Source organism: Triturus cristatus, chromosome 7 (genome assembly GCF_964204655.1).
Source record: "Triturus cristatus chromosome 7, aTriCri1.1, whole genome shotgun sequence".
NCBI lineage: Eukaryota > Metazoa > Chordata > Amphibia > Caudata > Salamandridae > Triturus > Triturus cristatus.
Genome location: NC_140590.1, coordinates 1,775,589,111 through 1,775,603,655, shown reverse-complemented (window position 1 = coordinate 1,775,603,655; position 14,545 = coordinate 1,775,589,111). Strand labels below are relative to the sequence as shown.

Genomic DNA, 14,545 nt, shown 5'->3' with positions numbered 1-14,545 from the left:
CTAGATAGATGTAGTATTGGCAGCAGTCGGGCTGTGTTCGTAGATGTAATATAGGCAGAAGTTGGGCGGTACAGGTAGATGCAGCATTGGCAGGGGTCAGCAGTGTGGGTAGGTGCAGAGTAGGCAGGAATCGGATGTCTGGGTAGATGTAGTATATTGGCTGTGGTTCGGTTTTGCTGGTAGATGCAGTGTTGGCAGGAGTCAGAAGGTGGGTAGATGCAGTATTGGCAGGGGTCTGGCTGTGAGTGTAGATGCAGCAGTGGCAAGGGTTGGGTTGTTGTGAGGGTAAATGCAGTATATTGGCTGGGGTCTAGCTGTGAGAGTCGATGCAGCAGTGGCAGGGGTTGTTGTGTGGGTGGAAGCAGTATCGGCAGGGGTCCGGCTGTGAGGGTTTCAGCAGGGGTTGGGTTGTTGTGAGGGTAAATGCAGTATATTGGCAGGGGGCTGGCAGTGCCGTAGATGCAATATCAGCAGGGGTCTGGCTGTGAGAGTAGATGCAGAAGTGGCAGGGGTTGGATTGGGCGGGTAGATGCAGTGTTGGCAGGAGTCAGAAGGTGGGGAGATGCCGTTTTGGCTGAGGTCTGGCTGTGAGAGTAGATGCAGCAGTGGCAAGGGTTGGGTTGTTGTGAGGGTAGATGCAGTATATTGGCAGGGGTCTGGCTTTGAGAGTAAATGCAGCAGTGGCATGGGTTGTTGTGTGGGTGGATGCAGTGTTGGCAGGAGTCAGGAAGATGGGTAAATGCAGTATCGGCAAAGGTCTGGCTGTGCCGTAGATGCAATATCAGTATCAAACTACAGGAGGTAGCCCATATACCCTAAGGAGACTAGGGCAATCATCTGTAACATACAACAATGTCTCAAAAGGGTGTTATTTGGAGGTCAAATACATGTAGCACAATTCATTGCTGAGAATTCAATCAAAAGGGGAGAAAACCAGGGAGACATTTCTTTTGTGATATAAATTGTATTTTAGGGAATATACATATTTGACATATTAAGCTTCATATGTACAAGCATATGGAACGGTAGCACTGTGTTACATTGAATGACATGAAACCTGTCAGATACTGTGCACAAATGCTTGTGAAGGATTGTGACAGCACAAGTGACACGTGAGGAAGTATGTACAGCAATAGTGACGGGCGCAACACGAAACAAGTGGAGTTAAAATTACATATTTAGGATACCCAAACTTTAAATGGTAGTGAATAAAAAAAATAATCAAGGGGGGTGTCCTTGAAGGGGGCGCCAAGAATTCCGCTGTAGAAGTCAACGGCGTTTCGGCCTGTAGAGGTATTAGGCCATCATCAGGACCAGGTTACAGTTACTTATATGGCAGTGGCGAGAGGGTGTACTTTCAGAATTCCGGTAGGGGCAAGGTCCAAAGTGTTTAAGGATAGGACCTGTGGAGGTGTTGCTGGACGGGACGTCAATTGGGGAATCAGCTTGAAGAGGCGAGGTGCATGGTGATGCGCCTCGCCTATTCAAGCTGATTCCGACAAGTGATCCTACCAGCACCCCTTGGGTTTTCGTGACTGGAGCGATGCCCTGTATCCCTCGCTGATTTTCTTGGCTTTGTGGTGGATTCAGTTCCGGCAGGGGTCAGGCTGTGCGGTAGATGCAGTATCGGCAGAGGTCAGTGAGGCTGTGCTGTAGATGCAGCAGTGTCAGGGGTCAGGAGCTGATGGAGCAGTAAAGGTAGGGGTCAGTGGCTGTGCGGGAAGGAGCATTATTGACGGGGGAAGGGACTGTGTGGGAAGGATCAGTTTGACTGCCTAGTCTCAACCAGTGCTGTTCTCCTCTACTTCAGCTGCAGTTACTCCTGAGTTGAGGAATTCACTCTGATCCCCTCTCTCTTGTTTTCACAGGGTGGACAAGTTCTTCGCCTGCACCGCCCCAAGGTGAGTACTTTCCGCTGCTTATTTCTGAAGGGTTGACAAATCAACATACTGAGGGCCAGATTTACTCATTTTTTAAACAACGCAACACATCAACCAAATGTGCTGCGCTGTATTGCAGAAGGGAGGAAACACAGCACAGAGCCTTAGCTGCAAAGATTGACCTGCTGTAGCTGTCATCCCAACCCCTGGAGCACAAACAGGCTGCCTTGTGCAACACACAACCTTGCTCCATGGAACAGAGATGAGTGTGCACTGTCTAGCCTAGGAGTGGTACTGGAGCAATACTCTTCCAGTACAAAATCCTATATCTAGACCAATTCATCAGGATCCTGCGCATTGGACGTGTGCTGTGCACTTCAGCAAAAATGCAATGAGAGACTAACACATCAGGGGCGTAACACAGGCCCCCGCAGCCCCGTGGTGCGGGGGGACCCCCAAGCTCCAGGGGGCCCCCTCAGCACAGCACTCAGGCTGCAGAGCTCCTGTTTGAGCCCGGAGGGGGCCCCTCCACGTGTCTTGCAGGGAGGCCCCCTCGAGTTTCGTTACGCCAGTGTAACACATTCTCCCCAATTAACTCCTGCTTGAAGGAGGCATTGGTTGTTGATGCAAAGCCCAGACTTTGCATCTAAACCTATGGGAATTTATGCTGCTTCACCCCAGTAATACCCCTTGATACCAAGCAGTGCAAGCAGGTTTCTGCACTGAGAAAAAGGTACCATTCCAGCCCAAATCACCTTTTGCGGTGGATAGGAAATACCCTTGATAGATTTTTTTTTTTTACTTTATTTACCGTTTTGAACAAATCATAGCAATATTACCATAGGTGGTCACAGTTTTGACAGATCAATCGTAGAAAGTGCAGCGTATCATACAGTAACAACATAAAGTCTGGCTCGGCCTGCATCAACAATCAAAGGATTAACAGCCAGGGTTATAGCCTTGAAATGGAAAGCACAGTCTCCACGGCCTCCCTCCAACCACCAACCAATGTCCTGTGTCGCTCTGTATCGGGGTCCCGGACCCATTGAAACCCAATAATCACAGAAGGGACCATAGAGAGGTAGGGGATCAAGTACCACTCGACCGGGGATCGTTCAAGGCAACAGAGTTTAGAGGAGCATGAATCATCCTATCCAACCACTGTGGGGGTGATGCCCTATTCCAGCAGTGTGTCAGAGTTATGGCGAATAGACTCCACATATGCCCTGTATGGACCCCAAATGTCCTTGGGGCGGGAGGAGCTAGGTAGGGTACTGAAATAAACCTCACTGTTGATATTACAGTGTGCTAGGCTATTTAACCAATTCGGCAATGTGGGAGCTGTCTTGAGGCCCCCGTGGATCGCTATTTCTTGCTTGGCCAATAAAAAACTGAGGGCTGCGAATTTCCTAATTTTTTTGGGGAAGTTCACTGCATATCCTAAAGGTGCCACCTCCGGTATGGGGATAAGGGACAGTGTAGTCATGTCACCTAGCGCTTTGTGAACTTTTTCCCAGTATGGTTGTATAACAGAGCAGATCCAGGTGAGGCGTGCAAAATCTGCGTGGGGCATCGCATTTGCGGCAGGTGTGAGGCCTAGTCGGGTCGAGTCTGTGTACTTTGACCGGTGTGATGTATAGTCTACGGAGAAACTTAAAATGTAGTAATTTATGCCTGCTGTTTAGCGAAAAATCTCTTGTGACTGCACAGCATTTGGCCCATTGTTCGTCGGCGATGAGGCGGGCCAAAGCCTCCTCCCAGTCCCTTCAGACCTTGTCATCACAAATCGGTAGCATCCCGGAGCAAGCCTTGTAGAGTTTAGATACAGGGTGTACCCCATTCTCGCTTTCAATAATGAGCGAAAGGGGAGTGAACGAATCTGGTTCAATGGGAAACCCTGGAATCGCGGCTCAGAGATCCATCCGAACAAAAAGCTGTCCATGAACGTAGCGTCATGAAAGCGGTCGCCCTCCGTAATAGAAAAGATATGTCCGTTGGGATACAGGTCTCCCAGTTTTGTGACGTCAATTTTGGATAGAAAGCGCTGTACCAGACTCTCACCTGTTATGAGAAGCCAGCGGGCATTGGGTAGAGAAAGCGCCGAGGAATGCAGCGTCTGGGCACCAGGGAGTCGTGTAAGTTTGCTCCATGCCCAGCTGGTAGCGGAGACCATCTGTATATCGTTCGGGTCCCTGGAAATCCCCTTCGGCAAGACAGTGGACAGCCAGTCAGGGAGAACAAAATCCGCCTCTGGGCGGAGGAAAGGGATCCTGGCCTCGGGATGGTACCATGCAAAGGCGTAGCTGCATTGCAACACGAGGTAGTATAGATGGAAATTTGGCACTCCATAGCCTCCCCTCTCATAGGGAAGTGTGAGAACCTGCCAGCGAGCGAGTGCTTGCTTGTCCCCCCAGACCAATCGTATAAGGTGCGTTTGTATCTTGGAGAAGAAACTGTTAGGGAGGGGAATAGGGATGTTATTAAAAAGATATAAAAATTTGGGTAGGACTACTATCTTGATTATAGCGGCTCTGACGGCGATGGATAAAGGCAGCCGAAGCCAACGTTCCACCTAGGTCGCAAGTGTTTCAACTGCCTGTCCATAGTTGAGACGAATGATCTTATCAGTGTCTAAGTGGACGTGAATGCCTAGGTATTTAACAGAGTCTGAGCACCACTCAAGAGGGAACTCACATTCCCAGTGGGTCGTATTGGAAGTTAAGGGAAAAATAACTTACTTTCGCCAGTTAATGCCAAGATCAGAGTGCTGCTCGAACCTGAGAATCTCTCTAATGTGCGGGCTCTAAATTCACCTTGGGTTCCCGAACATACAATATGGTGTCATCTGTGTAGAGCGAAACTAATAAGGGCCCAGTGTTGAACTGGAGGCCACTCCGCAGATGCCTCTCCTGGAAGTGACAGATCAGGGGGTCCATGGCAAGAATGAATAATACAGGGGACAAAGGGTACCCCTGTCGCGTGCAGCAGGATAAGGGGAAGGGCCGGGAAAGCGTGCCATTGAGGCAAAGTCTCGCTGTGGGGTGACTGTACAGAAGCGCCATGGTAGCTATGAGTCCCATCAGCATACCCATGGGGCGCATGACCGACATGAAGAAAGGCCATTCCAGGGTATCAAAGGCCTTTTCAGAGTCCAAAAGAATTGCCGCAGCGGGAACCTCGGGGCTTATTCTATGAAGGACCGAGAATAGCGTTCTGAGATTCAAAGACGTCGACCGATGGGGGACGAAGCCGGATTGAGCCGGTGAAATAATGTATTCCATCAATTGGGATAAGCGGTTGGTGACAATTTTGGCAAGTATTTTATAATCCAAATTGAGAAGGGATAAGGGTCTGTACGACCCGTATAATGTCGGGTCCAGGCTTGGGTAGAAGTATGATAACTGCTTCGCGAAGCGTATGGGGCAGGATCTGTTTTTCGAGGGCTTCTGCGTACACATCGATTAGATGTGGCGGTAACAATTCTTTATAGGCTTTGTAGAATTGCCCAGTAAAGCCATCTAGCCCAGGGGCATCAGCCTCAGAGATCGGTTTGGCCAAGAAATCCTGCATACTTTTTTCAAAGTATACCAGCGCAATCTCGGAGAGATAGGCTTCCTGTGCCTTGGGGTCTTGCCCTACTTTAGAGGTATATAAAGATGTGAAATAGGCAAGGAATTCTTCACGGATCTCCGTGGTGCAGTGAAGTAACAGATCGGTGGAGGAGCTTAGCTCGGTGAGGTATGCTTTACTATATGGAGGTCGAAGCATCTGAGCTAGAACTCGTCCAGGACGTTCTCCCTCACCATAGCGCCATGCGGTTTGATATTTACCCAAAAAGAGGATCTTGCGATCCGCTGCATCTCTATATTCCGTAAGGAGCGTCAATCGTTTCCCCGTCGCATCAGGGCAGGGGGATCGTCGCGTTGCATTGTTGAAGTCAGTGAGATCATGCTCTAACCGTGCTAGCGTAGTGCGGAGAGCCTTAAGAACCCCTGAATGTTTAGCGATGCACACTCCCCATATGTATGCCTTGAATCCCTCCCACAAAACTGCCCAAGTGTCAACTGAGCCTGTGTTAATAGTAAAGTAATCTTCAACGGCCTCAAGTACCTCAGCGTCGAGTAAGTCGTCACCGGGGGCGCGACTAGAAAAGCACCACTGCCTCTCATACCCGTCGGGACGTGGAACCTGAAGGAGCTTTACCGGGAAGTGGTTGGAGTACGTTCTCGGGGTGTCACAATAGAATGGTACCAACTGGAGACCCCAGGGGAGAGAAGCCAATAGTCAATTCTAGTCCAAGTGTTGTATTGGCCTGCATAGTATGTGAAGTCGGTGTGGGATGGATTGCATTTGCGCCAAACATCAATTAGAGAGAATTGGTCGCACAGGTCCAACAGAGCACGGCAAGCACGGGGCTTAGTGCCATGGGATTTGGCCAGTGCTATCCAATTCGGGATTAAGGAGTAGATAAAAGTCCCCACCCACCAGCAGGGAAATGGGATCCAATTTTGAAAGCTGGGCATGTAGAGCATGAAAGAATTCTGGTGAATCACTGTTCGGGGCGTACACATATGCCAACGCAACACTAAGGTCCATTAGTGCCCCCGCCACGATTATGTATCTACCTTCGCTGTCCGTGATGACTGAGTGACAACTAAAGGGAACTCTCTTATGAACAAGGATGGCCGTGCCCCTGGCATAATTGCTAAAATTTGTGAAATACCTGTGAGCTCCCCATCCTGAAGCAAATCAGACCAAGTTGGATTTGGGGAAATGCGTTTCTTGCAGAAAAGCAATCTCTACATTGTGTCGGAACAGATAGTGAATTACTTGCCGTCTCTTACGGTTATCGTTGAGACCCCGGACATTCCAGGACATCATAGATAAGCTGGAGGGGCTGTCAACATTTCCTAGCTGAGTCATCTAGTGGACGCGGTACATATAAGAGATGCAGGCACCAACCATTAAATTTGGACTGCGACAGTGAACAAATCAAAGAGTAAACATCAACTGCAATGTCATGGCAGTTAATACCCCCACCCAACCTCACTACAAAAAAAGCGAGGCAGAACCCCAATAGACAGTATAACGTATAGTACCAAGCAACTCTAAAATGGAAAGAAAAAGCCCTGAAACGGTACTTCCGTTTGACCAAAAGCAAACCCAAGGTATACACCATGAGGGGTGGCAACGTCACGACAGCCAATCAGCTATTTGAAACATATAAAAAATTATGAGTATTAACATCCCTTTAGAATTCTGCAAAGACATAGAAGAACCAGTCAGCAGAGATATCCGGTTCCAGAGCTAGAGAAAAGTTCCATGCTGGCTTTGGAGCCGCTATGTGGGGGAGAGGGTCTACTCCCGCCTGATGCCGCCTGTTTGTTGTTTTGTTTATAGCGTGGCAAAAGTCCTGAATATCGGTGGGATTCTCGAAGATGCGAGCCCGGCCCTCAACGTCGACTCTTAATCTGGTGGGGTATAAAATGGCATATTTCAAACCCAAGTTCCTGAGGGTGGCCTTTACCCCATTGTATTTGCGACGGGCCTCTTGCACCATGATGGTAAAGTCTGGGAAGAAAGCAAGCTTTGAGCCCTGCCACGTTCCCTAGCGAGGCGCAATGCAGTGTCTCTATCCCGAAACTTCATGATGCGTGCAATGATAGAGCGTGGGGGACAGCCTGGGTTGGGTCGGGCCCCAGGGAACGATGGGTGCACTCCACAACAAATCTTGGGGTAAAGGACCCCTTACCAAACAGGTTAGAGAGGAGAGTCTCAACAAAGAAGTCCGGGGAGAGGAGTTGGCCTAACGGCTATGGCGCTCGACCTCGGACCTGGGGAACTGGGTTCGAGTCTCGATAATGATGCTAAACATCCTGTTATTCTGGGCAAATCACTTAATCTCCCTGTGCGTAACAAAAAATTAATGTGTGTCCTCATGTAACGTAACTGGTGCTATGTAAAGTGCTCTGATACCTGATTGGAATCGGGTCAAGTTCGCGCTATATAAAACTCTGCAAAAAAAAAAAAAAGAAAGGCCACCCGTTGCTGTGGTCTCCGGCACACCTAGGATGCGTATGTTATTGTGCCGGCTGCGCGCTTCAAGGTCCTCGTTTTTAATAGCCACCTCCTTGAGGATGTGCTCCACCCGTTCCAGTTGTTTCATGGACTGCATGGTGCCATCTTCTATATCCTCGGCGACATCCAGGCGTCTGTCATGCACTTGGATTTTGGCCCCCAAAGTCGCCATGTTCCTATCAAGGGTGTCAAACCACCCATCTAGGGCACGAAAGCCCGCTCTCATCTCTTGAAGCAAGGAGGTTGATGGGGCGGAAGGATCTTCAGTGCGGTCCGGACCCTGTTCGCCATCTGCCATGATGGAGCTGTCATCGGTAACCCTCTCCACTAACTTCTCAAATGGAAGGGTCGTATGTTTGGGATCCTTGCGTCCATACCGCAGCCCAGCAACGGAAGCTAGGCCATAGAGGAGTGGGCCGTGTACGTGAAGGGGGAGGCGAGCAGGGCCAAACCAAGGATCAGGAATGCATAGAGCAAGGGTCCCTTCGCACCATGTGGCAGGTATTCGATCGCTTCTGATGGCACCAGGTACGTGGGGTTGCCGACACCCCGAAGGGCAGGAGCGCTGGTCCAGACTTCAAATATATTGCTCGAGGTCAGGTCTAGGGTAAGGTGCAGGTAAATGTAAATGTAAATGTAAATTTGATACTTGTATAGCGCACTACTCACCCGCAAGGGTCTCAAGGCGCTTGTACGAATACCGCTGTGGAACCCATCCTGGCTTTCCCTGTGAGGCGTCCACTCCTGGGCACCCCCAAGGTGGAGGCCAGGCATCCTTAGCGTTGTGGGGGCCGTTGTGGAGATTAAGCAAGCTATTGCCCAGAGTTGCAGAGTGGGACTCCATGATTGGAATAGGCACCGAGGCGAGAATTATCAGGTCCGTGGAATTTTTGAGCCCAAGGCCCACCGAGGCGGGGCATTGAACCCTGGTCCCGGGCTAGACCTCTGCATCAGGGTCTGCCGCTCTAATCATTGAGCCACACTTCTCCAGGTGGACAACAGAGCCTCCGCTTTGGTGTGCCGGGGACCAGCCAGGGACTGTGCCAGGTGAGGATGCGTGGGCCCCGCAGTTCAATGCGCTGTTCTGATCGCCCCAAAGGCGGCACAGTAGGGAGGCTCCAACAGCTGAAAGCGGGGGAGTCTAGGCACTCCTCAGAGATAGACGGGAGCCAACAATGTGGTAGTGGCGGGGCACCGCCAGTGAAATGCGGGCCCCGGCGGCAACCTGAAAGGTGGTGTGCGCCTCGGTGGAACGGCAGGCAGTATCTTGATGTGGAAGGAGTCCAGAAATGGAGTTGTATATGGCCACAGGGTGTGCTGTGGAGGGTCGCGCGGTAGCGGGGGACGTGTCGGGAGCAATCTGGGCGCAGTTGGGAAACAGGCCACCACAAGCTTCTCACCCGGCTTCGCACCCTTCAGCGGCCGGTTGGGTGCCTCCCGGGCTCACCCGCGGGCCCTGTCTACGCGGGGCCCAAGGGACGGGGCGGGAGCGTGTGGGGTGCCCGGGGGCAGCCCAGAGCGGCCGCACCCCGCCTAGGTCGACATATGCTCCGAAGGAAGGGAGAGCGAGGAGGCGGCCTGAACCTGCACCCGGTCTACTCACCGCCGCCTGTAGTCCCCACACGACCTCGGTTGCAGGCGCTGTGCTTCACTCCTCCTCCGCTACGCCTCCCGTGAAGGCTCAGGCCATCGGCGCCATTTGCACCCCTTTGTGCCCGCTGGTCACCAGATCTCCACCATGGAGGCACTGTGTCGTCGTCTGGGCGGATCATTGCGCACAGCAGCACCTCCGCAACTTCTGCGGCGCAAATTTCGGTAGCTCTCCTGTCGATAGCGCGAGGGATGGGGCTTCATAGCTGACTCGGCTGGCGATGCTTCAATGCCGCACGGCCATCTTGGTTGGCGGCTTGGCCACGCCCCCCTACCCTTGCTAGACTTGGAATCACTTTGTGTCTACCAAATGCTTTAGTAAATCTGAGCAAAACCTGGAGGGAGGAGAGGTCACGCCTGTGGGTGTTGGTGAGTACTGTGAAAACGTGATGTAATGTCCAGTCAGCTGACGAGATAGCTTAGTTAGTTTGCTGGTTGATACTAACAATTGCAAATAAACCAACAAAATACAAAACATTTGATGGCGAGGACTCTATAGGTTGTATGTCAGAATATCATATACATAAATACCGTCTAACATGCATTTTGGGTCATACAAATCATTTACAAAATTCTCTTTCCATTTAATGTAAAGTTTCTATTACTACTCCATTGGGTAGATATTTTTGTAAATGACATTTAGGACTCGATATTTATGTCAATGATATCCTGATATCACACGGGTACAAACCTTATTCTGCACTCAGACAGGCATATTCCACATGTATCTACTGATATGTTCCGGTCCCTACACTTTGTGCAGGAGCGTAGCTTCAGAAGGGGTGTTGGGGTGTGATGCCCCCAAATACATCCATTCTTGGCTTGGTATTTGGGTCAGGGGCCTTGAGGTGGGTATGCTATGTCTGTGTCGTTTTATCTCATTGTCCTGATTTCACTGAGATTTTAACTTGTTCATTTTTTGGATCTGGAGCTTAAATATATGGTGACCGGTTTTGTAAAAAACAGTAGTAAATCGGCACCCACATAAGTACTTCTGGAATGGATGCAATATGTCGGAATTGACAGATATTGGCTCCTGTCGGCTTGGAAAGCTGTGCCAGTGTCAGTTTCCAAGGATGCTTCTGACACCCAAACACCCAAAAGGGGATGGGATAAATACTTGCGAATAGTCTAACCAGTGGCGATTGTTTGGGGTAACATTCAATTTTTCTGTTTATATAATTCCTCACCACCAGGCTAGGCCTGACCAGGATGTCACCTAGTTGTGATGGACAATTAAAAAGAAGTCATGCAACCATTAACTCCAAATAGGGTGGACGGTCGGACAACTTATCTCCAATGGCTCCTGCTCTATCGGGCGATTGGAGGACGTTTCACACTAGTGAAGTAAAATTTGCAGTACACCTGACCCAAAATCAGACGTTCAGACCATGAGATTGGGGGGCAAGGTACGCAGTTGCTGTTGTGACATAGAACCTTGTCTGCCAAACTCCTAATCAGCCTTCGAGGCCTACCTGATTCAAATCAGTACTGACCCTGCTCTTCAAGGGAACAGTCCATCTCAAACCTTGGTCATCTCACTCATTCACCATGTGGCACACCGCATTTTTAGTGGGGAAATTTAAGATTTACTCTCCCCCCTCGCCCCTCGAAACTCACTGACTAAGCTATGCCCATGCCTTTGTGACACTATCATTCTTAGCATTTCCTTTGCATGTTTCTTGTGTTGTGATCCTGCAAGGTGTAGGTTTCCATGTGGTTCGGTGTTTTCTTGTTGTTCCTGTCCAGTTGTTACATTCGGCCACTGTCTGCTGTAGTGTTGCGCTCTAGTCCTCACGCGCTACGTGGTGACGTAGCGCGTGAGGACGCGTGAAAACGGGCAGAAGGCGCATGCGCGAAGCGAACTGGACCCGCGAGGTCGCGTCTTTCCCGGCGCTCTCTCGCTGATAAGAAATAAAGAATATTTCTTGCAGTATTCGCACTCCTGGTGGTAATTGATGATGAGCAGTACTAGCAACATTACAGTGGCGATGAGAGTTGGGATCTGAGAGGAGTAATGAGAAAAAAAAGGGGGAACTTAATCACAGTCACCTCACCAAGAAGTGCTGTCTGGCTGGGAAGGCACCAGAGAGGACCACAGGAGGGGAACCACCTTCAAGGAGCATAATACGGTGGGAGAGCGTGGCAGAGGCAGCAACAAGGGACAGAAGACAACCACAGGGTGAAGTGCCAGGTGGAAATAAATAAATAAATAAATAAATAAAATGAAGAAGACCATCTCCAACCCAAAGAGACCCTGGCGGAAGCAGCAGCACGCAGAGACAGGGGAGCGGGAGAGCCCCGACAAGATCAAGCGCAAGGTGAGAGCGCGGACGCGCCAGGCAGTCCGAGAGGCCCAGGGGCGGTGCCAGAAGGACGCACCACGATGAGCACGCAAGCATCTTCACTGATGACGCCAATCCCGTTCCTGACGAGACCAGAAGAACCTCAAATGAAATGGGAAGATTGGAGAGAGTACTTCAAGAACTATATTGCAGCGCTAGTAGATGAAAATGGGGAGGCCTTCCCCAGTGCGAGGAAGAAAAGGATCCTACTTCACAATTTAGGCCCGGAAGGGATAAGAGTCTTTCAGAACCTGGTACCCGCAACCAGGCCGGACACAGATGATGACGTATTCAGACACGCAATAGAAGACCTCGACACCCACTACCGCCCCGCGGTGTGTGTCTCCATTGACCGGTATAATTTCCAGCAAAGGAAACAAGAAACCGGCGAATCCATAGATGATTATGTGGCGGCGTTGAGGAAGTTGGCGTTAATGTGCAGGTACGGAGTCCTGAATGACGAGTTCATAAAAGATCAGATAGTTATGCACACCACCAACAAAACAGTGCAAGACAAGTTGTGGACAAACAGTGAGGCATCACTGAAGGAAGTAATAGCCATGGTGAAAAGGCAGAAATGACGAAAAGGTGCGCTGACGCAGCAAAAAGGGAGACCATCCAGAAGACCATGGTGAACAAGGTGGATGACGCTGAACCGCAGGGAAGGAGCAAAACCATGCCGCCCGAAGGGAAAGGACAAAATAAATGGAAAGGGAAACCGGGACAAACATGGATGCCGAATAGAGACAACAGTACGACGTGCTACAGGTGTGGTAGTCCAGTGCATGCTGCCCAAGACAAACGTTGCCCAGCGTTCCGAGCAAAATGTATGTTCAGAAGAGACCAATGGTGAAGTATGTGATGCAAGACCAACAGGAGGAAGAAGAAGAACAAGATGAGGAAGACGGCGTATTATGCGTGGACGAGCAAGTGCTAGGCATCGAGGGCAAGCGCTCCCGCAAACCACAATGCGACATGCTAATAGGAGGTGTGAAAATCAAGATTGTAGCAGACTCGGGATCTCCATACACCATAGTCCAAAGGGCAGTGTGGAGGGAAGAATTTGAGCCCAGCTTGGGATCAAGGCTAGAACCACCGGACAAACGACCAGTGTCGTACGCAGGCGAACCCATTCCCATGGTGGGATACAGGAAGTTGAACTTCGAATTAAAGGGAAGATGTGCGGAGTGCAAATTATATGTAGCAGAAAAAGGCCCATCCGTCCTAGGATGGATGGATCAAGGGGACCTAGGGATCAAGTTAGACCCAGGAGGGGACACACAAGTGCTACTTACAGCGCCAGGGAGCTGGCCGGAACTAGAAGAAATGAAAAGCAAATTCCCGAAGGTATTTGGCGGGAAAGTGGGCAAATTAGAGAAATTCACACACAAGATAGTATTCAAGGAAAATTCAAGACCGGTATCACACAAAGTCCGCAACGTGCCTCTAGCCATAAAAGAAGCTGTACAGCTTGAACTACGTAGACTAGAAGAAAATGGAATAATAGAGCCCATAGACAGCTCGGAATGGCTGGCCCCCTTGGTAGTAGCCATGAAACCAAATGGGAAAGTTCGTCTGTGTGTGGACCTTCGAGAACTGAACAAGTGCCTAGTAGTGGAAAAATTCCCATTGCCACGCATTGAAGAAATGTTGTCCAAAACAAAGGGGATAAAGTGGTTTTCCACCATCGACCTCACCTCTGCTTATCACCAGATTGATCTACATCCAACAAGCCGGAAATTGACATCCTTTATAACGCCTTTTGGATGCTATCAATTCCGCAGGATGCCGTTTGGTCTCACTTCCGCAGCGGCGGTCTTCCAGAAATTAATGCATCGCCTCTTCAAGGACATCGAGGGCATCCAATATTTCCAGGATGACATACTGGTGATGGGGTCAGACAGGAAAGACCATGATAAGAAGTTAGATAAGGTACTTCGTGTGTTGGAAACCAACGGCCTGACCGCAGAATGGGAAAAGTGCCGACTAGGGATGACGTCTGTCACATATTTGGGACATGAAATAGGAGGACAAGTCCTCACGCCCAAACGCGCAAATCTGAAAGCGATCTGTAATGCTGTGGCACCATCCAACAAAGAAGAAGTGAGATCCTTCCTAGGGATGGCAGAATATTATAGCAAATTCGTGCAACACTTTGCCACCAAGACACACCACCTGAGACAATTGATAAGGGACAAAACAGCGTTCAAGTGGACAGAAGAAACACAAAAGGAATTTGAAGCATTGAAGTGTGACATCAGCCAAGCCGTACCACTGCAAGGATACGACCCGCTGGGACAATCAATATTGACAACGGACGCCAGTGAGAAAGGATTGGGAGCAGTCCTCATGCAGGAGAGGAGAGAAGGGACGGCGGAGACCCTCTGTTTCGCATCCAGATCATTATCACCCACAGAACAGAAATATAGTGTAATCGAGAAGGAGATGCTAGCGGTGGTGTGGGCCATGGGAAGGTTCCGTCAATTCCTATGGGGCACGAGGTTCAAACTCAAAACTGATCACAAGCCATTAGTCAAAGTACTCACCTCAAGTGGACATGCCAGCGCCACGCCGCGCATCGCCAAGATGACA

At 50.1% G+C, this 14,545-nt stretch overlaps 1 protein-coding gene across 3 annotated transcripts in view; it reads left to right on the top strand.

Annotated features, from left to right (window-relative positions):
- Nucleotides 1-14,545, top strand: part of LOC146813071 (rap1 GTPase-activating protein 1-like) — a 267,450-nt gene that overhangs the window by 104,208 nt on the left and 148,697 nt on the right. For all 3 annotated transcript variants that reach the window (XM_085620062.1, XM_085620063.1, XM_085620061.1), the window contains exon 2: nucleotides 1,869-1,901. Coding sequence is in view for 1 of the 3 variants with exons in the window: in XM_085620061.1 (XP_085476187.1) it covers nucleotides 1,869-1,901 (33 nt within the window). In the remaining 2 variants the exon portion in view is untranslated. The remainder of the gene's footprint in view (nucleotides 1-1,868; nucleotides 1,902-14,545) is intronic.